Source organism: Cupressus sempervirens, chromosome 2 (assembly GCF_028749045.1).
Source record: "Cupressus sempervirens isolate cs-2001-9-10 chromosome 2, ASM2874904v1, whole genome shotgun sequence".
NCBI lineage: Eukaryota > Viridiplantae > Streptophyta > Pinopsida > Cupressales > Cupressaceae > Cupressus > Cupressus sempervirens.
In genome coordinates this window covers 781,079,010-781,106,656 of record NC_143119.1, presented here as the reverse complement: position 1 = coordinate 781,106,656, position 27,647 = coordinate 781,079,010, and the positions used below count along the sequence as shown (strand labels likewise).

The following is a 27,647-nucleotide window of genomic DNA, read 5'->3' as shown; positions in this document are numbered from 1 at the left end:
ACATAGTTTTGAGCTAGATTACATTATTTCATGAATAGTTATCCGCAAAGACTCTTTAAATGAATATCAATAGTGCACTTGTATTCAATTCATCTATACAATACACCAAGACTTCCAAAATGAACATCGATCCAATATTATTCAAACTGAATAAAGATTATCTACAAAAACTCTGCCCAAATTAAGTCTGCATGATTTATATTTTATTTACCAAACTTCAATAAATATACATAAGTTTAAAAATTATACAACATACCAAACTTCAATAAATATACATAAGTTTAAAAATCATACAACATAATTTTAAATACATCAAACATTGAACCACATTTCATTAATAGTAATTCAGAAAATCAACTCATAAAACATAAATAACCCACTTCAACAACTTTTTATTTTATACTGATGCAACATTATTTTCAAAAGAAACAGTAGGTGCTTCAAAAGTGGCAAAGCTTAATACTAAACAATAAAATTTTGTAACTTAATTCTAATATCTTCCTCATAGCATAAATTGTATTGATGAGTTACGACTAAAAAGGGAAAAGAAACTAACATGTGGTACATCAAATAATTAGATTTAAATTGTTCCAAGTTCATCCACTTTGGATGTCAAGAACTCATCAATTGAATTATAAACCCAATAAGGCTTTGTACATCTCAAAATTTGGACTTCAGACTACTAAAGATTTTATGAGTCTGTATTTAGGAGACTTCTGTTCAGAGCTTCTCTTTTTACCGATATCTAGATTGAGGCATGAAAAACGTTTGATTTGATTTTATAAAGGTCCCTCACGTGATTGCTAAAATTAATCACAAACCTCCTATATAACATGTTTCCTAATTGTTCTTTAAAGTTGCCTCACATCCCTATATATATATATATATATATATATATATATATATATATATATATATATATATATATATATATATATATATATATATATATATCTCCCAACTTACTCCAGACCAGCGAACTTTTCTTTGCTTAGTTACAATAGTATCATGTTATAAGTCAATTTTGAAGATTAAAATGCAAGATGGTCTTGTGACAACAGGATATCGTATAGGCGAAATTCCCACATTTAAACCCTAATAAATTTAGAGTTCCATGACTGCTTAATAGTGACAACGTTAAATCTGAGGTATTGTAACTCGAGGAAATAAATAATAATAATAGTTCAAGGGATATGAAAATAAGTAATCTGCCATACAATTCAAAGGAAGAATCAAAATGAACCAAATTTTGTCAGACTGACTTTGAAATCATAAAGAGCATTCATTATCCCAATGAATGAAATGCTTTCTATTCCTAAAATTGGCCAACTAAAGCCAACAACCACTCGCTAGTATAATTGTTAGATGTCTAGATACCTCAGTTTTTTTTAAGAGTAGTGCTTGCTCAAGTAAACACAACGATGCAAATTTCCAGTCAGGCCTTATAATGTTGTGACCAGTTAAACTTGTATTTGTAATTTAATTGGCTTGATGGTTTGTCTCTGGCCTCAAACATCACTGTTTCAACCTAATCTGTTTTCTTGATCACTTTGACCCCGTGAGAACGCCATTGAGTCCAGAAAATATATTTGTGAGCACTAAACCACAAACTCGCCAAAATCAACTCGTTTAAGAATAGAAGATACTTTAGAAACAGCAATTACAGAGATTCGACTGTATAGGGAACGCCAAGGCCAAATTCTAAACATGAACCTTGATGTTGATGAATATGGCACAGAAAATACATACAACGAATTACACCAGAACATATGCAAGAAAAATTGCATTTATCTTAATTTCTTTTACGACATTTCCTGTTAGAATACAATTTACCCATAAAATATCATATTTGCACAGCTAGTTTTTGATGACAAAACTGGTTTGTTTGCATCAACCTTGAACGATACTCTTTGCAGATGCATCATTAACTACGCTATCTGAAGCTTCATTACTATGAGAGTTTCCTGTAGCCACATCCTTCTGGTTGGAATCAACTTCCGTAGCTTGAAAGTTTGTTTGAGACTCAGAAGATGTGGGCTCTTTTATTTGTGAATCCGAGGACATTTGTGGAGCAGTTAATGACTGATTATCTACTATAACTTGATCACTTGTTTTTTGAATTTCTGGCTTAGCATGAGAATCTTCCTGAGTTGCCTCTCCAAAATTGGTAGGAGTTGGACCATCTTTAACACGTTGAGAGCCATGGTCCAGCTCAAATGATGATAGTTCTTTAGAAGCATGGGCTAGTTGTAAGCGGTAATCTGTCTCTGGACGCCGACAAACTTTCCTCAACGGTACTATTTCCTGCAACTTCAGACTGGAAATCTTTAATCTTTGTTTAATTTCAATAAAAAAAACACAAAGTACTCATCAAAACACATTGTTAGGCAGACTGAGGCTGACAACTTTCTCAAGTCTCTTAAAAAACTATGCAACAAGTAGCCGATAAGAGATTTATTTATTTTTAATTAGTTTGTACGTTGTGAAAAATAGGATTTTAAAAAATTAACAAAACAATAATAATAACGAGTAAAAATAGATTTCATTATATAATAAAAATAAATTTTGATTTTCAAGTCTTTAAATATCCATTATCTACTTTTAAAACTAATTAAGTTATAATAGAATTTTCAAAAATATGTTAATGAATAAAATCTAAATTAAACAGCTTTCACTTCTATTTTTAAGTTTTGCATATACACAATTTATTTGTATCCAATGAACAATTTTACAAACATGCATCCCATTTAATGATTAAATGTTAATTATGATACAATTTTATGTGATTTAAAAGCAAATCTTTATTCTGTTGGCTTCTTATTTAGTGAAAAAATTAATATACAAATCAATTAAATATTCTCCAATTTTTACTTTTAAAACTGTTATAAAAATTAAATGTTTTTAGAGTGTGCATGGATATAGCTTGAAATAAATTTAGAATGAAAGTTTTCAAAAAAGAAACCAAGATTTATTATCACTAAAAAAGTTATTAAACTTTCATTGAAAATGAAGATAAATATGTCAAATATAACAACACAATATTTAGCCCTTAGAAAATAGATTGTGAAAATGAAAGAAATTAAGAATAGAAGAATAGCTAAGAAACAAAAATTATACTCCGCATCTGAAAACTGAAAAAATGCGAATGTAAAAATGTTCTGAACAAATTTTCATTAACATTGGTATTCCAAACCGTAACAAGTGCAAATGCCAAGGTGTAAAGCCAAATCCCACAACCTTATCTTTATTTGATTTCCACTCAAATATACACTAAATGTTCATCAAAAAAATGTCTTGTAGAGTGCAGGAACAATTCATCAAATATTCAGGATGCTCAAAAATTATTTTTAATTTAGCACTATAATGAAAGAGAGAGATTAAAATTTTGAAGATGACACTTAGTGCATCATATACCTCGGACTGGTCATGGTCATACCGAACCAAGAACCTACATCGACAACCTCGCACATCATGTCGCCGCCTTTGGGCATCCAAGACATGAGCATCAAAATATAGTGCTTGATCTTTACCCTCCTGTCAACAAGATATATTTCAGATTAGTTGAGAGCTGTTTTGTGTGTCAAGAATTGGAATGCAAGGAAATATTGAAGATCTTCTCAAATGGCACCTGAAAACAGAGTATGAGATCTCCAGGAAGAACTGCTATACATTCAGAAGCTTCACAAGGGAGAGAGCGCTGTCTAACACACTTTCGCACATTGACCCACTCATCTTCCTCTGCTCCAAACCCAGCAAATCTTACACGGACTTCCTGTATAAAAGGGAATAGTTGATTAGCACTTCCCTTGCACAAGAAAACACTAAAAGAAATTTAGGTGATAGGAATTCAAAACAATCTACTCTGCTGAATGGAGATATCCAGAACATAAGAAACAGACCAGGAGGCAATAACATAAGCCTTTAGAACAACTTCATCCCAACAAAAGGCACTCAATAGTGGATACTCAAAAAGGTGGATTAAGCAAACATTACTACTTACTGGATCGCCTGAGTCAAACATTCTGTGTGTGACAAATGAAGCAACATCATACCTGTATTAACAAAGACAACTCACGTCAGATTCAAAAGGATGAGTGTGGCAGAGGAATTATTATAAGCTTCACAAAGTGCTATAAATATTTCTAATGGAAAAATATATAATAAATAATTTAATGTCCTAGCAGGGGACATTACAATGAATCTATGAAATTATTAAATTATATTAAAAGAAAAATTGCCCTCTCCAAATACCCTGTCTCCTCCTTTTCTAAGTCGTATCGGTAACAGTACTGGAGACCTCCAATTCTCTCCCTCTCCAGGTAACCTTGTAGATTATTAAAAGATAAGGGTTACAAGTACAACTTACAGTTGGAATAAAGCCATCTTAGTAGCAAGCATTTTCTTTCTAATTATTTAAGTTCACTTTTTAGTGAGACAAGCAATGTTTATCTGTTTGGTTCCAATCTCTATATAAAGAGATGAAGTGCTCTATAATAATCAATCCTATTAATTAATATTATATTAAAACTACGTTACCAGAGGCACTGGAGCAGAGCTCGGATGCGCTGGGAGGCAGAGGAACCCATAAGCCCATATGGAGCATCTCGTATTAGACAAGCCTTCACCCATCACTTCCAGCAATTCACTTCTTCAACAAATAAGGAAGTATAAACAGGAACCAGTGACATCTCAAGAGTATAAATAAAAAAACTATAGACGATCATGTATTTATGACACCCAGCAGCATGATGAACAGCAATACCACAATCGATGAGTCAGCTGTTATAATATGGGGCAGCAATAATACGATGAGATTAGGGAATACTGAAAAACAACGGACATTATTAATAGTTATTTAATTAATGAAGAGGTGCAATTGTCCCCTTATGGTTGAAGAGACGCAACCCAGCCAAACGGAAGAAGAAAGATATATAAGACAGACAGTCAATGATAGGGGAATAGGAAGGGTCGGGGAATATAAAATGGCACAAAAAAGAGTCATAGCAAATACAGGGATATTGCTGTACAACCGGCAATTCAAGAGGGAACATATATATATATATATATATATAGGCACACACACACACAAGGCAATTCTGGAATTCTCACCAAGTTTGAAGGTATCTCTGAAATCTACTTGATTTATAATAATCTACAAGGAAAAATTAATATTGTAAAATGGGGACATTACATAACTTTAATATTTAATATTTATCATCATTAATGATGAAGTAGCATAGTATCAAATGATTTAATTCTATATATTTCTTGTTTTTTTTTTCGTGTATTTATATATATATAAAAACACCCAAAACCCAACTGGATTTTCACACCCACATCCATCTGCACCCGAATTGGTTTAGTATTAAAATACTGTTTCTATTAAGTTTTACAATATGGTGTCAGCGTAGGGAGACATGAAACAAAGCTGAATCCTGTGGAAAAATTGTCAAGGTTTCATGATTAAATCATGAGTCGGAATTTTAATGTGTGGGAGAGTTTTCCCAAAGACTAGTGTAAGGATTTTTATACCAAATTACTTGCATTTGCATGCTTGCGAGTTACATATACCCACAAGTTTCTTTAATGTGACAAATAATTTCTTTATGCATTTTAAACAAATCTAGCTCACTGAAGACAGGTAGGAAGCCAAAGGGTAGACAAAACTTTTATTGGTTGCCTAGCTAGATTGGGAGTCTGTGGATTTAAGAAATCATACCCTTATGATGACTACGAGACAACTTGGCGGAATTCTTTGTGAGTAGCTCAGCATGGATTGTTCTCCAATAGTTCAGTAGATCTGTGATTCAGGATTTCAGGTAACTTCAGAATTCAACTTAGAAGTGACACCTTGACAAATGTTCAAGACAGCTTGATAGAGTTCTACTTGGTGTATGGTATGTTTTCAAAGAAAGTCTTTTGATATGTTTTCGATGAAGAAAGCCTCAAAGGGGGGTACTAAAATGATATTAAGGCTAAAGTTGTAATAAAGCCCTCTTTGTGGTGAGTGTTTTCTTTCTATTCTTTTAGTCTGCTTATTAGTGAATCATGTAATGCTTATCCATTTAGGTTTTTTATCACTATATAAGGATATGAAACTCTTTGTAATAATCAATCCTGTTAACTAACATAATATTAAAATAGTGTTCTATTTAATTTAGCAATAACTCCCCACAATCTGCCTATCAAAATCCTTCCCGAAAATTTGAAATCATTCTTCAACCTTGCAAATGCCAACAATTGCTTGCTATTATGGACTAAATCATCAACATTGGTCTCATCTCTCAAAATGCCTTACCCAAGCAGTTTGGTGTAAACAAAAAATCAGTCATTTCTCTTCAAAAATATAAATTAATCCTTGATTATTAGGCTTAAGTTCCATGAATTAGATTAAACAAGGCCTTCATAAACCTGTTTCATTGGATCTTATTTTCGGTTCTCTGAAAGGTTTCAAGGTTGCTCTATACAGATTTTTTTATACAAAAATTCCATTCAAGAAGGCATGTACATGCACTTGATGAGTTGTCATTTCTTGTAAGACGTAAGCTAAATGCATTCATTATTGCTACAGACTATAAATAGTTTTTGTCATTGGCCTTCAGCTTCCAACCTTGCTTTTTTCTTACAAATTGTGCCATCTGCCTTGTATTCAATTTTGTAGATCCATTCATGGCATATCATTTAGAAATAATTTTCCTAAAGGCAGCTCTGTGGTGTTCAAAGTTTAATTTAGTACATTTTATTCTTCTTAAAATCTTTATCCGGCTATGTTCTTTTGTTTCATCTATAAGTTCACAACTTGTGCCATTGGCATATCATTTAGAAATAATTTTCCTAAAGGCAGCTCTGTGGTGTTCAAAGTTTAATTTAGTACATTTTATTCTTCTTAAAATCTTTATCCGGCTATGTTGTTTTGTTTCATCTATTAGTTCGCAACTTGTGCCATTAAGACAAATCATTGCAAGCTTCCCAATAGTCCTCTTCATACTTATGTCGAGCAACCTTGCTTCATCATTTTGAAGAATTTAGTGAGAGTGCCTTACACATTCTTCTTAAAGAAAAAATTGTGACTTGCTATTTCCTTGAGAATTGCATATTCTTCAGGAATTTTTGTTGAGATGAGTTGCTCATCGCTCTACACCAACTTTTGTATGACCCAAACCTTCCACTAGGGAAATTTTAATGTATTCTTTGCAGCTCGTACTACAACATGTACACAACCAACTTTAGTGAGTAAAAGGTCGAGAAATTATATTCATATTGTGAAATTGCTATCAGGATTTTATTGTGTAGTTTTTTTGGAGTCAAACTCGTTGACCTATGTTTCATGAGTAGTGGTTCACACGAACCCATCTCTCATGAGAGTGAATGGAAAACTTAGCACTCATTGGATCTAGGATGCTCACAAAGGTGAAGCACTGGGAGGTTACCCATCCCAATACTACTCCAGCTCAAGGACACTTAATTGAGGAGTTTCCTTCATGGTTAAACCCACTCTTCTTGCAACCCGATTTGCAAAACCTTCACCAAGTGTTGCACCTTATTAACAATTCATTAGAAAAATTGATGAGCTTAAGGGACTTTCTAATGAATGGTTCATAAGGCACAACACTTGGTGAAGGTTTTGCAAATAGGGTTGCAAGCAAAGTGGGTTTAACCATGTCAGAAACTCTTTAGTTTAGTGCGCTCAAGCTAGAGTAGTACTAGGATAGGTGACTCCCGAGAAGTCTTAGTGCTTCGCCGTTGTGAGCATCACCTATATCCAACAAGTGCTAAGTGTTTCATTCATTCTCATGAGAGATGGGTTCGTGTAAACCACTGCTTATGAAGCATGAATCAATGAGTTCAACTCCAAAAAAACAACACAACTAAATCCTGATAGCAACATCACAATTTGACTTGTGGTGGAAAATATCTCCTACTTATCAATTATAATCATAGATAGGCCAAGAAGGCCATTGGAAATTGTGTGTTATTCTAGTTCGTCATTCAATTTTGTGGAATCTCCATACTAAAAGTTATCCTGAACACCAACGTAGTTGCATGTTTGCTTACATCCCAACACAAATACAAATATCTTGGGACTGACTTCCCTTGTAAGCTAAATTGGGAGACTTGTAGGGCGAAAAGGATACAGGAAGGACAAAAGGCATCATACCCACTCCAAAATAGGTGCGGACAAGTTGAAGTTTGAAACTAGAAAACCAAGAAATCTCTTTTTTTTTTTCTGGTCACATCGGTGGTCCTCTATGATTGTGAAGTTTGGGATGGCAGCATGTCAAACTAAAAATGCAGACGATTAAATAGAATTCAAAAGCACCTAATTACTAGCAATCTCAAAGTTGACCTCAGTCCCATATGAAATCCTTTTGGCGAAAGCAAGTACTTTTTCATTGGAGGCATCAGTGATAACCCAGTTATCAAGTTATTTAAAGAAAGTTGAAAACATGAATAACCAATGGTGACTCAAAACAGCCATGGAGGAGGGCCTTGACTCTAGGAAGAAAACATGGATGAAGCAAAACAAAAAAATGGTTGACCAAGTGGAACATCAAGCTACATCGATGTCCTAATAGCAAGAAGGAAATAGAAGAACTTGTGACAGAAAATTTAGAACTGCCATGTGGATTATTCACATTAGGTGAAAAAAAACATATTACATCCAAGAGTTAAATCCAACTCGTGAACATGGCGAGAAGACATATTTATGGGCAGTAATTAAAGCCATGTGGACTAATCACATTAGACGAAAAAAAAGCATGTTACATCAAAGAGTTAAATCCAACTTGTGAACATGGGGAGAAAGCATACTTATGGGCAGTAATTAAAGGAAAACCAAGGTTGTTAGTTGAGCGATTAAGGACAATCACATCACCTCACGTTTGAAACAAGTAGGTGGAAGTGGCCCAAGGAAGTGTGGGAAGAGAAAACTTGCATGTTCTGCAATAAGGGTATAGTGGAGAAAGGATGGCACTTTTCATAAAATGTGCTGCTTATGAGGATATTCATACTAATATGAAAACAATTAGAAGATTGACAACGTGAACCATTTATTTGATGAAGATAAGATCCACCTTACTACTAGCTTTCTAGCCAAGATTTATAGCAGCAGATCCGACATCAAAAGGAGTAGGAAGATCGCTTAAGGATATTATTCTTTGGTCTCTTAAACTTTTTAGTCTTGTGGACATCATTCATGACTTTTTAAGAGGAATCCAAACATGTAAACATATCTTGATAAAGAAAACTTGCTTGGACTGTTTGGACCCTGCAAATGTATCTAAAGCTTGAAGCCATTATGGTTGTTGTTTGGCTGCGGTGGCACTTCCCTTGGGAATCCAGACTAACCACTTTGCTGAGGCGATGGCCGCCCTCCATATTACTAAACTAGCAAAGGATAATGGGGTCTCTAAGCTTTGGCTGGAGGGAGATTCAATGAACATAGTCAATTGCCTGAATGGTTCTTCTAGTCCCTCTTGGAATATTGACAATATCATTAGGGAAACTATTCACATTCTTAAGTCTATGGACAATTGTCATATATCTAATGTCTATCATGAATCAAATAAGGTGGCCGATTCTATTGCCAATGTGGTGGTGAGGTGTGATAAGAGGATGACATGGCAGGGTAATGATAGCTTACCAAAGGAAGTCATATCATGCATTGATTATGGCATAATTAACGGAAAGGAGGGAGTTATTATTAATAGGAATGGAGGTACTGAGAGGTGATAGTTTGCTGATTACAAGACACAGGAAAGCGAGAAAGCACGACATTTGTATTTATTTATCCGTTCTTTCGCACGCTTTTGGGTTATTGAGAGCCATAGCTTTTGACCAGTCTCTACATTTTATTGCGAGTTTTTTGTGCAAAAGATTTTTGTGCACCAAGAACAAGATCATGGGGGAATCAGCGCAAGCGTCGTGAACCTTCAAATTGCAAAAACTAGAAATGGCAAACGAAGGTTCGGAAGATTCTGGAGAAGGGTGGCTTGACCACTTTCATGGATGGACTCCATGGTGGAAATGCGCAAGTTACCCAGTTATTCATGAGGAAGTGGAACGAGGGCACACTAAATGTTGGCAGTTAGAGTATTACCATAACTAAGGAGCTCATTTCCAAGAAGATTGACATTCCGATTGTCGACAGGAAATTCTACATTGACCGCAAATTCTCAAACACTGCCAATGAGGAGTTTTCAAAGAGCCTGGAGAGAGTGAGGCCCTAGTTAAGCAAGAAGGTAAAACCTATTTTCAGCCCAATTGTATCAAGAAGCTTTGGTGTTTTGTTTTGCGTACTATTGTTTACTATGTTACTTTGGACGGAAGATTTTCAAGTGTTTGTTCGCACCATTTTGTCTTATTGAGTCATTTTAGGCATGATATTAAGATATCATTCTATTTTACCTTTACTCTTCCATGAATGCTAGCATCAATGGGCTGAGGGAGAAAATTTTTACCAACCCTCCACTCCATGATGGCTTAATGTTGCTCATTTATGAGTACAATAAAGCTCATTCAGTTGGGAAATTTCTTGATGTGAAGGGTCTGGAGGAAGATGAGGAGGAGGTCTCGGGGGAGTCTCAGGATACTTCTGAAACTGTACTCGGACGATGAGGAGGTGGTCCTTAAAAGAGAAGGTAAGGGCAAGGGTTCAACCTTCAAGACCCCTATGAAGGCCACTCTGAAATCCCCTAAGAAAAAATTTAGTGCTCTGAGTAAGAAGCTGATTAAGAAAAAGGTGGGTTTTGATGAGGACTACTTTGAGGAGGATAAAGATTTGGATATTGATATTAAGGTTGTTGGTTATAGTACGAGAAAGCAAGGGAAGGGGGTGGATAAGAAACAGAAGAAGACAAGTCCAACAATGAAGCATGGTAGGATCCCTGTGACCAAAAAACAGTCCAAAGTTGTTTTCTCGTCTGATGCTTATGAGGAAGAAGGTGATGATATGGATACTAACATTGATGAAGAGGGAACCAACAAGATCATCAAGCCATCAAGGAAGAAGTAGAAAGTTGGGAAAGGAGTAGCTAGGGTCTGCAGGGATTCGGATTCCCCTTTGAATCTCATAAAGGATCAATATGGGGATGACTCTCTTCTTGAGGGGCCAGACCAGGATGTTGTTTCCACACATGCTGCTCAGACCAAGATTTATGTTGAGGAGTCCCCTGCCACTTCTAAGGGTAGGAAGATGGCATGGAAAAACATGAACATGAACATTAACATGGTGAGGCTTGGGATTGCCAGAGAGAAAATTGACCTTATGGTTCGTGAGCTGGAGCTAGGTAAAGTGGACCTCCAGAAACTCATAGATCCCTCAATGATGATTCTAGTGATTACAGTAAGGAGGAAAATATGGATGTGCTTAATAATGCCAAGAGCAGTCTACTGGATAATTTTAGATCCATTAAATGGATGTTTCAACAAATTATGGATTTAAAGAATACGGTGGGCTCTCTGGAGGGGAGGATTCATGGTCACAAGTCTCCTGACATTGCTGATAGGGAAATTCCTATGGTGGGCTCTTTGAGTGACATGGCAGCTTACTACAGGCTAGAGGCCAAGGTTTTGGAGCTGGACAATAAGGTTAATAGCATTGATAGTACCCTCAAAAGTATTGTTGATCAGAGCTATAAAATTCTCAAAGCTTCCAATGAGCATGTTAAAATTCTCATCAGCAAGTTGGAGGGTAACCCTAGGGAGAAGGCCATTGTTACTGTTCCTGAGGATCAAGGTGCTGCTATTGATAGCGAGGAAGGACCTAGGAAGACGACCAGAGCATACACAAGGAAAATGTCAGCGGTGGCCTCTTCAGACATCAGCCAAATCAAGGAGGTTGCTGAGAAGATGGACCAGCTAGAGGAGCAACCAGTGGAGCTGATAAAGAAAATGGGTTAATTCCCTCTTGGTGTCCTTTTCTCTCTGTTTATTTTGTGTTTTCTGTTAGTGATTTGTGTGTTGTCCTTTTGTAGCTAGCTTTTGTTCAGTTGCTGGCTCTGTCCTTTTTTGTCCTGTTTTGTCTAATGGGCTTAATGTCTAATCTTTAAGATCTCTTTGTACAGGGTTTCAGGGGCCCTTCAAACCCTATTTAGTATTTTCTTAATCAAAAACATCATGTATTTATTGTTTCTAACCTTATACACTTTAACCTTCATAATAATAATAAATACTTTGATGATGATATGACATGTTGACCTACAACACACAAAAAAAACTGCAATTTTGATACCACTGATGGAAGTGTATCCTCTCAGTGCTCCAATCTAAGATTGACCTGAATTTCAGAAACATTAAATTTATTTTTAACTTTATAATGCATTTAAGTCAAACTTATGGCAGTCATGATACATTCAAAATTTCAAGGCTTGATTTAAGTATTAGACATGAGCAATGCTATAGCAGATTCCACACAGAGGGCCCTGGACAGACTTGCTGCTTCTGCAGGTGGAAAACATTGTGAGTGAAGGACAAATAAAGCTTTATGTAAAACTGCTGATTTTCCATCCACAGAAGCTATCGTCTCAGAGGCTTTAAGCACCTGGTATGAGTATCCTTCCTGCCATAGGAGTTATATGAATCACAGGTCTCAGCAAACTGGAAAAACATTGCACCTTAGAATGTTGAAAGGACATTGCTTAATGCCTTTGCACTACCAAATTTGCATTGCTATGATTCCCTTCTGCTTGCAATCTATTACGCTTCTACTTGTTCTATAAAACCAAATCTTTCTAAACTTTGCAATTACTTACCAACCACTCTCAGAGCTGTAACTTTGCATGATGATACCTTCCCTATAATTTTTCAGTAAGTAATCTCACCTACATAGGAAAATTTGGTCTGATGAAGCCAGCACTCAATCTTGCATATTTTATCTTCTCTCTACAGACTGGAGTCTCCTGCTAATCCATCACAGCTGCACAGGACTGGTACTGGGTTTCATTTCATTTATGAGACATGCATCCTACCAACGAATTTGACAGTCCTACTAGCTAACCAAGCGGACATTTTGATTCAGAACTCAATCATAGGCATGCCTCTGCTTTACAATTCCTCTGAGCTCATCGAGAGGTTACTTTCAATTAAATATCCCGAATTAGGATATTGTTTCAAACCTGATTTGGGTTTTCCATTTTTGCCATGTTTTGCATCATTTCATCAAATAACAACATGCAAATATGCAAAGGAAACAATATGGTTTTCCAAGGAAATAAGCAATTGCAGCCAGAAATCTATTGATAATGATTCTGATATAAAACATGCACGGCTGTTACATCAAATGTACAGTTGTTACAATGCTAGAACATGCATAAAGTTTCCTCCAAAACCTGTCTAGAACGATGCAAATCTGCTCAATAATGAACCCTGAGTGAGCTCACCTCTCAAGTAGTGTTGGGTTTCTATCCAACCTACGAATATCCTAGGGTTTTTGACCACAGATTTGGCTGCTACTGTCAAACCAGCAACAATGAAGAAATTATCAAGTATCAAAACAACATATCATAATAGAGTGACGCTCAAAACCCCAATCGAACCTTCTATAAAAATCCCCCAGCCAAAAATCTATTGATTGCGTTCTTCTAATTCTCTTATTTAGCAACTTGGCAATAATAATTTTTGTCTCACATTAAATAACTTGGCCCCATGGCCTAGGAAAGACTTAGGTCATAACTTAACTTGGCCCCTTTTTAATAGTTGTCAATGAATAATTAAATTCATTTTAGCAATAACTATAGCTTTTTCTTCTTTTTATCTAATTAAACACTTAGTGTCCTATATTAACTAAAGGCTTTAGCCTATGGGAAGAATCGATAATAGTCTAGCATTAGTCTTTATTTATTTATTGACATGCTAGGCAAAAAGGGGACATTACATTCAATATGCATGCCATGCTTATCTGCCACGAAGAATCTCTAGGTCACCACTTGCTGCAAATTTGTTTCTTCTCAAATTCTCCCTTATAACAACGTCAGGCATTGAACATCTCAAAGGTGAAAAAATTGCCACCAAAAGCAGCCCATACATTCCATACAGCCAGTTAAGATATTCACCCACACAGTCCAAAAATATTCAATGCCACACCTCAATTTGTGCATCTTAAACTTGTGTGCCAAATACATCACTCTGCTCAGATACACTACACTATATAGTACATCCTATGGATTTGGTCTTTCTAGCATTTATAATACATGCAGAACTAGTCAATTGAGGAGGAAAGGATCTATTAAGTGAACCTTATTAATGACTCTCCAACCCAATCGAAACTGCCAATACTTTCACCCTGATTCTACACATACTGCAGTCAGTTGATTGTTACACTAACCCAAGTTACTTCTCCACATGTCATTTGACGGCCAGTTTAGTATCCAAGATCATATATCAATATCTTGTATAATTTACATTTTTTTCACTCTTAATAAATGGATAGACAAGTTATTACAATGATACGAAAATGCATTCATAGTGTACAATGTTATCTCTGTAAGATCAGATAAGTGAATAAAACATAGAAATGTAGGCATAATTGTGTGTCATTTGTTAACGTAACAATATATATAGGGGAGGAAATGCTAACATAAATAATCCTAATTTCATAAATAATAACATGAATGAACAATAAAACAACATGTTTCAAGAATGCAAATGGGAAAAAAGGGAAGATGAAGATGGGAAGATAGAATTAAACATGCATGAGAATTAAAAAAAAATAGGCAAAAATTAAATTATAATTCCAAAATTCATTTATCCTGTTTGCAAATAAAGAAATCAGTTTTAAGACGCAGAGAAAACAAGGGAATAGAACAGATAATGTTTTGTCAAGGTATTGAACACTTAATTTGGATAGCATGCAGTTTCTCCAAAGACATCATGAAACAAACAGAAGATAAGATAAATATATTAGACTATTTTTTAAAAATTGGGTAGAATTTTTTATTGATTTTCAGATTCCAAATGATAATGACTTAAGGATGAGGATATTGGGACCAAATAGGGTTGCCATAAAAAAAAATTGTATGTTATTAATCCATTTGGCAAGGGATAGTAATGGGAAGATGATCATAAGAAGATTTAACAATGAGAAAACATGTTTCTGGCAGACAGAAGGGCATATTAGAAGAATGTGCACCATAGATGGCATCAGACCAGTGAACAGAAATAAGGAAAAAAAACATAGCAAAAATTAAATAGCAGAATTTATTGAGAAAATGTTAGCCATTTATGTGAAATTCTCCAATAAAAGAAAATGGAAGATATATCATGCTAAAATCAATAAATGGTGCATTATTAAAGACATACTTATTACAGAAACCATGCACTCCATATCCCTTGTATAGCTGAAGTGATTGTATGGTGAACATCTATGCCTGTTCAGCTTTGTTCACATAGAAAAACTGCAGAAAACTACATCTATTACAAAAAGGAAAAGAATCACAAAACACATGCATCTTGCTAGACAGTAGATATTAATGGTTTGTAGACAAGAAGTTCAACAAATACCCTGTAATTTTGTGTATTTTCCCTGTAATTTATTACTGATACCGTGCAATGATGTCTCCACAAATTTTAATTTATTCCTTATCTTGATGTCATGCTTATAAACTGTTATTTCAGTCTAATCTACAATAAGTTGGTATGTTTATTGTTTCAGCATTTCTAACTTATATCAGATAGACTAATAATATGATTGTTGAAAAAAAAGAGCATCAGCAAATATTTGGCTGAATTTATAATACGAGTTTGTTTATCCCTGAATATATTTTGGAAATAACTGTAACAAATACACACATGCAAACACTAGTTTACACGGCTAGGCATCAAGTTATCCAAAGCAGTAAAACTCTAAGAGATGGAATGATTCAAATGCATATCTTTTTGCAGTGGCATACCCAATCATACAAAGAAAGCTTAAAACCATATTACATTCAGATGATCCCTGATAAGTAACATAAAATACGTTTAAAATTTTGCTAGAAACAATGGAGGGGTTAACTCTTTCCTAGTAATAAAGTTTCAGGATGTGAAACTTTCTCACTATTCAAGCCAATAAAATAATAAATCAAAATAAAAAAGTAGGGAAGCATTGTTTCACAGACTCCTTTACCATGCCCCATCTCTTGCTGATTTGGCCTCGAACTCCATTTGTGAAACATCTGGGACATTTCTGCCTGTGACAGCCAATAAAGGTCAAAAACAAGTTGCAAAGAAATATCTAAGTTATCAGAATAAGAGTAAAACAAAAGCATGGAAACATATGTATAAATAACTATTTTGCAACTTAATTATTTCCCAACATATTGTGCAAAAAGCTTGAATGGAGAGTTCTAATATAGCAATTTATACCAACAAGTCATAATCCTCCCATTTACTCCTTATCACCTCAATATAATTACATGGAAAGCAATGTATTGTTCTGCTTGCCAAAGATATCTCTATTACCATAGAACATAAATTAATCTGGGTTTCAGTGCTAGAAATTCAATGCTAGAGGATGCTTTGAAACTCGTCAATATAAGTGTAACATCCCCTATTTTGTTGATTTTGAAAACTCTATTTTAGCCATTGATATTCAAGCTATTCAGAAATGGTTCGTTAAATTAGTTACTCACTCTTGATTTCATGTTAATGAAAATATCGGTTATTTGTTATATTTCATGTGGAACAGAAGATGTTGGTTAATCTTTATGCTATTACATGAATTGGAAATGGTTAGTTAATATAGTTATTAGTTATGATAACTAAATTTCATTTGAATGATGTGGAAGTATGCTTTCACCATGTTATTTCTTCTTGTAGGAGCGTGGCAAGGGGGGAAAGCATTGACAGAGAGGGAATAGGGCACATGCGCACCAACCTACCACCGAGCTAACAAGTATGAGTCTAAACCACCATGGTCAAGGGAAAGGAGACTAGACAAACTAGACGATGCCAAAGAGTCCACCATGAGCTAACTAAATCACCAAATATGCATACATATTTATATTTCACATAAACAAATAAAAGAGAGTAAGATTGTACTTTTGTATTACACTCAAAGAATTTGCTCCATCTGTTGGCTTATGCCCTATTATAGATAGTATCCATGGTACCTAGGTATAATTGTACGCAATCATACATACATACATGTGGACTACTTGGAGTAACACGTGTGCATAATTGTACTTTAATACACCTATACATATATGTGTACTAAATTATCATTTACCGCATATGTACATATACATATATATGTATCTATGTATATATGTACACACACACACACACACGCATATAACATCAAGTACAATATGCTTAGATAATCATAATATGAATATTATCTATAATAGGTTTTGGGTGTAGAAAAATTGCTAAGAAATTAAATACCTCATTAAGTCTAGTGGCCCCTTAAACTCTTTTAATATTCGGCCACCTTGGCTATTCATTTTTGTCAAATATTCAAGCGTATGATGAGCTACCTTGCATTTCCTACCATGCGCGTAACTCCTTCCTCGGGTTTGATTCCTTTGTAACCGAGCATGGTTTCTATATTACAAAAATAACAGAGATAACAAAGATGGTCTTTAACTTGAGATGCTATTAATCCTTTGATATACTTGCATTAATTAATTTCGATGCCTTGTTAAGTCGGGCAGATCGAGTATACATATTACAGGGAGGGGTGTGAGGGTGAATGGGCATGTCTCTGAATGGAAACATTACCATTCACCGTCATACCCGTCTAATGTTTGTTTATCATACCCAATTATAGCGAGACTTAACACAAGTCTTAAACATGTATAACTAATCATAATGAACTCGATTCATATGCAGCCCAATATTTATATAGATCGATAATGATCTTTAAATCAAAGGAATCAAAATAAGTTTCGATCATGGCTGAGATGTGATCTCAGATAATATATATATGTTCATCGGTTCAACTGTATCAATCATATGCAGAATTACATATGCTGCCATTATGTGTGTGTGTGTGTGTATAACAGTATGTACATCATACTGGGATACATATATACATATGTATATATAGATCTGATCACAGTCATTGTCAGACCGAAGCTACATGCTTTAACACTCCCTCTTAGCTAGGGAAGACAAAGTGCATATATATAAGTTCTCCATATTTGAAAAGTGATATCACCTAGATAGTGATATACTTAAGAAAATCAAATCTCATGATATTCTTTCCAGTTATGGTGTGTACAAAGATATCAAGTCTCATGATATCTACCATAAGAGATCATGGTATATCCGTAGATATTATGTCACATAATATCCACCATGATAAAAAATGAACATACTGATCTTCTACAGATATCACGTCACATGATATCTATCAACATGTTCTTTTTAACTACCATGACTTGTCTATGAATAGTCGCGTGATATTCATCACGATAGTAATCTAATAATTATAAAGTCGTCACCTTATAATATTAGAGTCAACATTTCGTTATAAAAGATTGTCACATTTTAATAATGTACATAGGGTAGGCCCATAAGTCATAGAGTCACACATATGACAAAAGAGCTTACACTTTAAACATCTTTATTAAAAATAATACAAATTTACAAAGTTGAGACTCAATCTCATAAACCTACATTTCAACCATACCAAGTTTCTTTCTAAAATGATCAACCTTCACTTTAGGAAGAGCCTTGGTGAGAATGTCAGTTGTTTGATCACCTGTATTAATATATTCCAACTGAATAGCTCTCCTTTCCACCATGTCTCTTACGTAGTGGTAAGAAATTTCTATATGCTTGGATCTATCATGGAATACCGGATTCACGGATAACTTGATACAACTTTGGTTATCACAATGAATAGTGGTAGGTTTCAAAGGCTCACAGAATAAGCTAGAAAGCAGTTTTCGAAGCCGCACTGCTTCTCTAGCTCCCATAGCTGCTGCAATATACTCTGCCTCAATAGAACTCTGCACAACTGAAGCTTGCTTCCTGCAAATCCATGAGATCATAGCTGATCCTAAGCTGAAACAACATCGTGATATGCTCTTCCGATTTTTTACACTTCTAGCCCAATCAAAATTAGTATATCCATGTAATTCCAAGCTGGTATTCTCATATTTAAGTTCATAACCAATAGTGCCTTGAAGGTACCTTAATATATGCTTCAAAGCAACAAGATGTATTTCACGTGGTTCACACATGAACTAACTTAATGCATTCACAACATAGCAGATATCAGGTCGAGTATTCACAAGATACATCAGAGACCCAATTATATGTCTGTATAAAGTGGGATCAACTAGTCTGGATTCAGCACTTGCTTCCTTTAGCTTGTGTAAGTTGGTTTCCATAGGTGTTGACATAGGTGGACAGTTCCACATTCCAAATCTTATCAGAATATCGACAATATGCTTCTTTTGATGTAGGAAGATATTCCCAAACTTCTAATGAACTTCCAATCCAAGGAAGTAATGAAAAATCCCTTGGTGACTCTTCTTTATCCACTCGACTATCAGCAACAACAAACTTCTTGTTTGTCCTTTATGTAGACAATGTTTTACTACTTAATCTCATTCATTAGAGCTTCCTTGAATTCCTCTCAATCATTTAATCAAATCTCAACTTGCATACATTGAATCATTCGCTCAAAAAAATATTTAAGTCCTTTATGTCAAATTCAGAAGTCAAATCTTTCTTACACTGATTAATGAGATGGTCTTCTCTTGTAATCAGAAGGTCGTCAACATAAAGAATTAGAATCAACATATCACCTTTAGTTACTTTAAAGTGAAGATTTGGATCAGCATCATTCTTGGTGAATCCAAGACTTAGAAGATAATTATCAATCCTTTCATATCAGGCTCGGGGAGCCTGTTTGAGTCCATATAGAGCCTTTTTCAATTTACATGCATAGGAGGCAGTGTCATGAGTCACAAATCCTTCTGGTTGTTCTAAGTATACTTCTTCCTCAATTGTTCCATTTAGAAAAGCAGTTTTTACATCCATTTGAAGAATTTTCCAACCTTTAGTTGTTGCAATGGCTATTACAGTTCTAACTGAGGTATACCTAGCAACTAGTGCAAAAGTTTCTTCAAAGTCGATTCCTTTTTTTTGAGAGAATCCTCAAGCCATAAAATGAGCTTTATGTTTTTCAATGCTACCATCTGCAGCATACTTGACTTTGAAGAGCCATTTGGATGAAACAATAGATTTTCCTTTAAGTCTAGGAATTATATCCCAAACACTATTTTTTAGTATGGACTGATACTCTTCCACCATTGCATCTTTCCAAACTTGATGTTTAAGTGCTTTTGAAGCATTAGAAAGTTTAGAGTTTGGAATCTTACACATGAATGCATTGTATCCTAATTTTCGAGGTCTTTTGCTTTCTCTGAATGTCCCTAAAGGTGCTGCAAATTCATCTCCTTCCTCTATGATTTTCCTTGCCCAAAGTGGCCTTTTAGGATTATTATCAAGACTCTCTTCTTGAGTCTCTGGAAGGATCTCATTTTCATTTGAAGTCTCTTCATGGTACTCCCTCTGAATCTCAGGAGCAGAAGCCTCTTCTAGGGAACAGGATAAATCATTTGTATCTAGTTCATCTGAAATTTTGGCTCTTCTGAAAGCAATATCTTCTTCAAAGATGACATCTTTGTTGAGTTCTATTTGTTTCTATCCAAGTATGTAGATTTTGTACCCTTTTACTGTTTCACTAAAACCAATAAGAATTCATTTTCTTCCAATAGGTTCTAACTTTGTCCGTTTCTCCTTAGGTACATGAACATACACAGGACATCCAAATATCCTTAAATGGCTAATGTTAGGTTTCATTACTAAAAATGCTTCTTTGGGAGTTTTGTTGTCCAAATGTGAGTGAGAACATCTATTCTAAATACAGACTGTTGTATTAGATGCTTCAGCCCAAAATGCCATGCTCAAGTTTTGATCATTTATCATAGCCCTAGTAGCTTCTAAAATGGTTCTATTTTTCCTTTCAGCAACTCCATTTTGTTAAGGATTGTAGGGAACTGTAAACTCCCTCTTAATCCCAGCAAATTTGCAGAATTCTTTAAATATTTCAGAAGTGTACTCTTTCCCACTATCTATTCTTAGAACTTTAATTTTCTTTTCTTAGGAGTTTTCAATAACTGTTTTGAAATTTTAAATTTAGAAAAAACCTCTTTAGATTCCTGCACTTAAGGAAGTATATCCATGTCTTCCTTGAAAAAACATCAACAAATATCACATAGTACAAGAACCCTCTTATGGATGGTGTAGACATGGTCCACATAGGTTAGAGTGCACTAGTTCTAACACATCTTTAGTTTTGCTCAAACTATGAGGAAATGACTTTTTAGTGTTTTTCCCCAAAGCACAACCTTTGCAAGATTCATTGTGAATTTGAATTAATTTGCGCATTCCAGTTACCAACTTCTCCATAGATGTTAGAGCACGAAAGTTGATATGACCTAATCTTCTATGCCAGATTTCATTTGAATCTGAAGTCTCATGAACAAGTGCAAGATTTGTCTTAGTGCAAAGCTCATATAATAGTCCTCGTCGTGCTCCTATTGTTTGAGCCTTCTTTATAGTGGAATTCTTGGCCCATGCTAGCACTTTGCCTTCCATGAAAGTAATTCTATAACCATCATCTTAAAGTGCTGATATAGATATTAAATTCCTTCTAATACCCTGTACATATAGAACTCCAGAAAGCTTAATAGATTTTCCAGATTTTAATTTGATGGTGCAGGTCCCAATTCATTTTACGGAATGTGAAAAAATAATCCCAAATTGTAACTTCTTCATTTGTTTATATTTGCATGCTTTCTATGTTATCTTGATATCCAGTGATGTGTCTTGAAGATCCACTATCAATTATCCAGCTCTTGGACTTGGTTGATATTTGACTAGAGAAGACTGAGTAGAAGGCATATTTCTCAGAATCTTGACCTTCGATTGATTTATCAATTTTAGCAAATGATGCTTGAAGTTTTGATCGATCAAGACAATTTAGTGCATAATGTCCATATTGATTACATCTAAAACATTGAATTTTGGACAAGTCTTTCTTCTGTTTTGACTTTCCTTTTCCATGAAAGTTTTTTTTCCTTTTGGTGTTCTTCTTCTTACCCTTCTTATGAGAATTAGTGTTAAGAACATGAATGTCTTCATCTAAGGTTTTATGTTTTCCTTTAATCATTAATCTCGACTCTTCTTGAAGACAATCAGATCTTAATCAATCTAGTTTTGGGATTTTAGATCTTGCACTTATACCTTGTACAAAGGACTCTGAAGAATTTGATAGTCCTCCTAACGCTATTAGGGATAATTATTGGTTGTCAATCTCATAACTGATTGCAGATAATTAATTGATCTCTCAATTCTGTGATTCTCATGAAGAAGGCATTTATTGTTTCTCCTTTATTCATGTTGATATTATTCATTTGTCTTTTAAGAGCAAGTTTTCTACTAGTGTTATTTGCTATGAATGCATTTTCAAGAGCTTTAAACATGTGATATGCTATTGCATGTTTTGCCACAATAGGCACTATGTGATCTCGAACAACATCTACGATTATCTTCATGGCCTTCTCATTGTTTTCAATCCATACAATTTTCTCTGGATCATCTTTAGGCTCTTCCTTTTCTTCTTTTACAAAGGAATCTTTGTTCTCTTTTAATAGCATAATTATACAAAGTTTCTAGGATTCGAAGATATCAGCACTTATAAGGTGGTGTTTGGATCTTAACATGTTTGTCATCTTGAAGAGTAATGTGAGACTGCACCTTAATGTGAAATCTAATCTCTTAAACTAAATGAGATCTCTCCTTAACCTAGCTCTAATACCATGTAAAGTTTCTTACCAGATTTCAATGTGAGGCTGACTGATGCACAATTTTGTTTGCAGATTTGAACACTGATGTCAATGAATTTTAATTGCTCCAAAATCTGTATAAGTTAGTTCAAAAATAACAGAGATAACAAAGATGTTCTTTAACTTGAGATGCAATCGATCCTTTGATATACTTGCATTAATTGATTTCAATGCCTTGTTATGCCAGGTAGATTGAGTATACATATTACACGGAGGGGTGTCAGGGTGAATGGGCATGTCTCCAAATGGAGAAATGACCATTCATCGTCATACCGGTTCAATGTTTGTTTATCATACCTGATTATACGTCTTAAACATGTATAACTGATCATAATGAACTCGATTCATATGCAGCCTGATATTTATATAGATCAATAATGACCTTTAAATCAAAGGAATCTGAATAAGTTTTGATCATGGCTGAGATGTGATCTCAGATAATATATATATGTTCATCGGTTCAATTGTATCGATCATATGCAGAATTACATATACTACCATTATATATATATGTATATATATGTATGTATATATAACAGTATGTACATCATTTTGGTATACATATATACATATGTATATATAGATCTTATCACAGTCATTGTCAGACCGAAGCTACATGCTTTAACAGTCTTCTATTTCTATCCCCGAACACTACTTGGTGCTCCTGCTATTTAACTGGTCTCTTTTGTTGCATCTTGGTAGTCCCTTAGACCCTTGTGGTCTCTTGTTGGACATTAATAAATTTATATTATCTTATCTCTGTCCTTTAGCCATTACCACCCATGGTGCACCACTGCAAATTTCTCTAAACACATCCTTCCCTTCAACTTTAAACTTGAGATCCATGGATAATAATTTTGTGAAAATTAACTAAGGAAGCAAAACCATTGCACACCTGGAACCATGTCAAACTCTCCTAATCACACAAAATATAAAACATCACATACCTTATGATCTCCCATAGATTAAGTTGTCAAATTATTTTAGTGCATGGTACAATGATTCCATAAGAAACAATAACATTGAACCCTTCGGAAACCTCACCTTTTGGACCTCTCTTAACAACACAACTTTCATCAATGGAATTGTGGGTGGTACTATAAGCGCAATCATCCTATATAGAATCAATACTCCTTGCACCCTAAATGGGTGATATCAAGGCACTCCTAGAAGAGATGCAAGTTTGTCATTGTATATGCTTTCATCCTCAATGGCTAGTTGTGACTTAGGTTCTTCCAAATCGGAATCATCCTCACATTCAATATAGTGGTCTTGGACTTTACTATGATTTCTATGGCTTGTTTCGCTTGGCTCTTTGCAAGAAATGTGTGATGTCCTCTCATTTGCTTCATGTTTCGTATCTTATTTCTTCCCCTTAACTCTGATACTCCTTCCCTATTTTTTTAATATATTTTTCTGCTCTTTGCAATCCATCCATTCACTTGTTTGTATATGCGGTGGGCTGTTATGGACGCAACCTTTAGAAGGGTTGCTTAATATATATGTGACACCACTTGTATTTATTCCTCGTCGCCTTGTATTTAATAGTGGTCACTTATATATTTGACCCTTTATTTATTTTAATATTATTATTATTTGAATAACAGTCCATAGAGTGTATTAACATATTCTTAGTTTATTAATATTATTTAATTATTTAATATCGGTTAACATTTAATTGTAATTTGTCTTTAATTATATATATTAACAATTATCTTTAATAAATTATTATTCCATTATTCTTAATATATCCAATGTATATATTTAATTAATTTATTTAATAATCAATTAGCTATTCCTCTCGTATATTATTTTAATCAATTACAAATAGGGATGTCAATTATGATTTAATATTAAATTTCATTATTAGAGGGGGAATTACAGTCCCTTCCCAAAATTGCTTGTCCTCAAGCAATTACATTTTTCATTTGATTTGTTAGATCTCAATGAACCCTTAGCTCTTGTTACATTGCTTTCTTCAATTTCCAAGTTTGAATTAAATGACACAACCAAGAGTTGGAGATAAATTGATTGAATGTTACGAGTGGCTCAACCTCGAGTGGTTATATGCTAATCAGGTTGGTAATTGATTGAGTGTGACTGATGATAGATTCATGTTTGAATAATATAGAATGACATATTGTAGGTTGATTAATAATGTTCATAATGTCTAGGTTGGAGAAATTTTAATGAGTCATTCAATTGATTTTAAGCCAGCATAAATCATTTAATTGATGGCTTCCTAATTGAAAGATGAATGTATTATTGATCCTTATAGAATAATTGGTTTGAATTATCTATTTGATGAATGAGTTGATGATGATTTCTTTAAAGCAATTGCTCTTTCTTTTTATAACTTCCAACGTGAAGGAGTCACAATCTTTTATAGAAATTATTGTTATTATTATTTTTTGTTTGATAAACTTACCCAAATCCTTGAATATTATCCAAACACATTCTTATATTTCTTTTCCCTTGAATGGACAGATTGATCAATTCACCTTTTCCCTAAAGGATGGCAAGATCATGGCTCTGATACCACATGTAATGCCTACTTATTTGCTCTACGTTTCATATCTTACTTCTTCCCCTTACGTTTGATACTCCTCCCCTAATTTTTTTATATCTTTTTCTGCCCTTTTCAACCCATTTGTCCACTTGTTTGTATATGTGGTGGGCTGTTATGGATGCAACCCTTACAAGGGTTGCATCCATATATAAGCTCCACCACTTATATTTATTCATTGTTGCCTTGTAATTAATAGTGCTCACTTAGATATTTGACCCTTTATTTATTTTAATAATATTATTATTTGAATAATGGTCCATAATGAATATATTGATATATTTGTAGTTATTAATATCATTTAATTAATTAATATTGTTTAATTGATGTCTAATTGTTATTTATCTTTTATTATATAAATTAACCATTATGTTTAATAAATTATTATTCAAGAATTTTAATATATCCAATGTATATATTTATTTTATTTATTCAATAATCAATTGGCTATTCCACTCATATATTCTTTCAATCAATTACAAATAGGGATGTCTCCATTTTTAGATAGAATTTAAATAAAAATTAAATGAGATAATATTATTAAATGCATAGTGATAGTAAAATCATATATTGCAATTAGTATTTGACATATAAAAAATAAGAAATAGTAATAAATTAGTATTATAATATATAAAAATAAATACTCACAAATAAGATCTAAAAATAAATAAAATTAAATAATCATAGAACTACAACGAATGAATAAATAAATATAATTGACTACAAAATATTGCAGAAAGTAAACAATTAAATAAATAATATAATATAAAATAAGTTAATGAAATCTAATGAAAAGTCAACAGATATGTAATAAGAGACATGACACTTTCAAAGTACGCTATAAAAGAAGTGAGAGTTCATTTCACAAAGAAGAAAAGAAGAGGAGGAAAAGATAGGAGTAAAAGAAGGAATAATGGAAGAGGAAAGTAATGTGAAGAAAATAAGGAAGTAACTTTCTCAGAAGGTATCAATGATATTGAAAGGATGTGACTCTTCAAATGGGCCATTATTATGAATGTTTGTGACTCTTCAAAATTGATATAAACTTTTGTAACTTTTTGAAAAGATTACGATTATTAAAGGTAGTGACTTTTCGAAAATATTGTAAGTATGAAGAGTTGTGACTTATCACATAGATTGTAATTATAAAGGAGAATATAAGTACAATGAGATTTCTTCAAAAGGAGGAGGAAATTAAAAATCTTATATGATTCTAAGATGTATTATATCTATATGATATACATATTTATATAGTTGCATGATTTATAATAAAATAATTATGTTATTTTGAGGATGGAGACAATATTATTTATCAATGTAAATACTATTATCATTATTATAATAATTACTCTCAGTATTATTATTATTGGGTATTTAAAGAGAGGAGTTTAGGATGCAACCAAGGAGAGGCTTGAGTAAATTCCAACCAATGGATGTATACCAAAAGATTCTCTTGGTTGTCGATAGTGGAGGTGTAATGTAAGGTCCCCCTTTCAATAAGATTCCTTTATTTTGCATAAAGGTGGGTGTCTATTTGAGACAAAAAAAATCCCTACGCACAAATGGCTCAAATGTTAAATTTCTTTTGATTGTAACTACAAAGTAGCTGCAAATGCCTTTACAGGACCTTTGAGGGGTTCAAGGAAACTTCAACAAACAAAAAAATGAACTTTTTTGCAAAAATGTTAAGAGCCATTAATGCAACTCAATTTAATTTTGGCAACATAGGATTCCATGGGGTGTAGTCTGATAGCAACATTTTATGTGAAATACTTAACCTTGTACTCTCACTCAAAGTGGTCTAGGATCCTATAAACTGAAATCATCAAATATTTTCACGGGGCTAATTATGTGACCAAAAAATTGTGCCCCCAATCACAAGCAACATCTTCAAAATGCAATGTAGCAAGCCAAATGTCTGCCTCCAGCTCCATGGTACTAAGGGTAATATATATTTGCTACTTAAACAACTGAGCCCTTGCAGAAATTTGTTGATGCCATCAAAGAAAGTCTAGAAATGTTCTCAGTGTCAATATTATTTTAACTGTAGCATTATCTTAATGTTATTTTTATTGCCATCTAGAGTTCTCTTAAAAGTTTTCCTATCAATGATGTCCAAGTATCTAACAAAGATACAATATTTTTTAGGCCTGCAGATGAACCTCAGTATCTTCAAAAAATATGTTAATTCCCTCTACAAGGAAGCCTACAAGCACTTGTTCTTCCTCTGCCTCTTT

The 27,647-nt window shown here is 33.9% G+C and overlaps 1 protein-coding gene across 5 annotated transcripts in view; it reads right to left on the bottom strand.

Annotated features, from left to right (window-relative positions):
* Window positions 1-1,628: 1,628 nt before the first annotated feature.
* LOC149575800 (protein SAWADEE HOMEODOMAIN HOMOLOG 2-like) overlaps window positions 1,629-27,647 on the bottom strand; it is a 33,744-nt gene continuing 7,725 nt past the window's right edge. For 3 of the 5 annotated variants that reach the window (XM_089815594.1, XM_089815596.1, XM_089815595.1), the window contains 5 exons: window positions 16,103-16,166; window positions 4,001-4,052; window positions 3,629-3,772; window positions 3,415-3,534; window positions 1,629-2,310 (listed from right to left, as the gene is read on the bottom strand). In XM_089815594.1, the coding sequence (XP_089671720.1) occupies window positions 1,891-2,310; window positions 3,415-3,534; window positions 3,629-3,772; window positions 4,001-4,052; window positions 16,103-16,166 (800 nt within the window). In that variant the 3' untranslated portion in view covers window positions 1,629-1,890. The remainder of the gene's footprint in view (window positions 2,311-3,414; window positions 3,535-3,628; window positions 3,773-4,000; window positions 4,053-16,102; window positions 16,167-27,647) is intronic. The other 2 variants (XM_089815599.1, XM_089815598.1) reach the window with 1 other exon arrangement.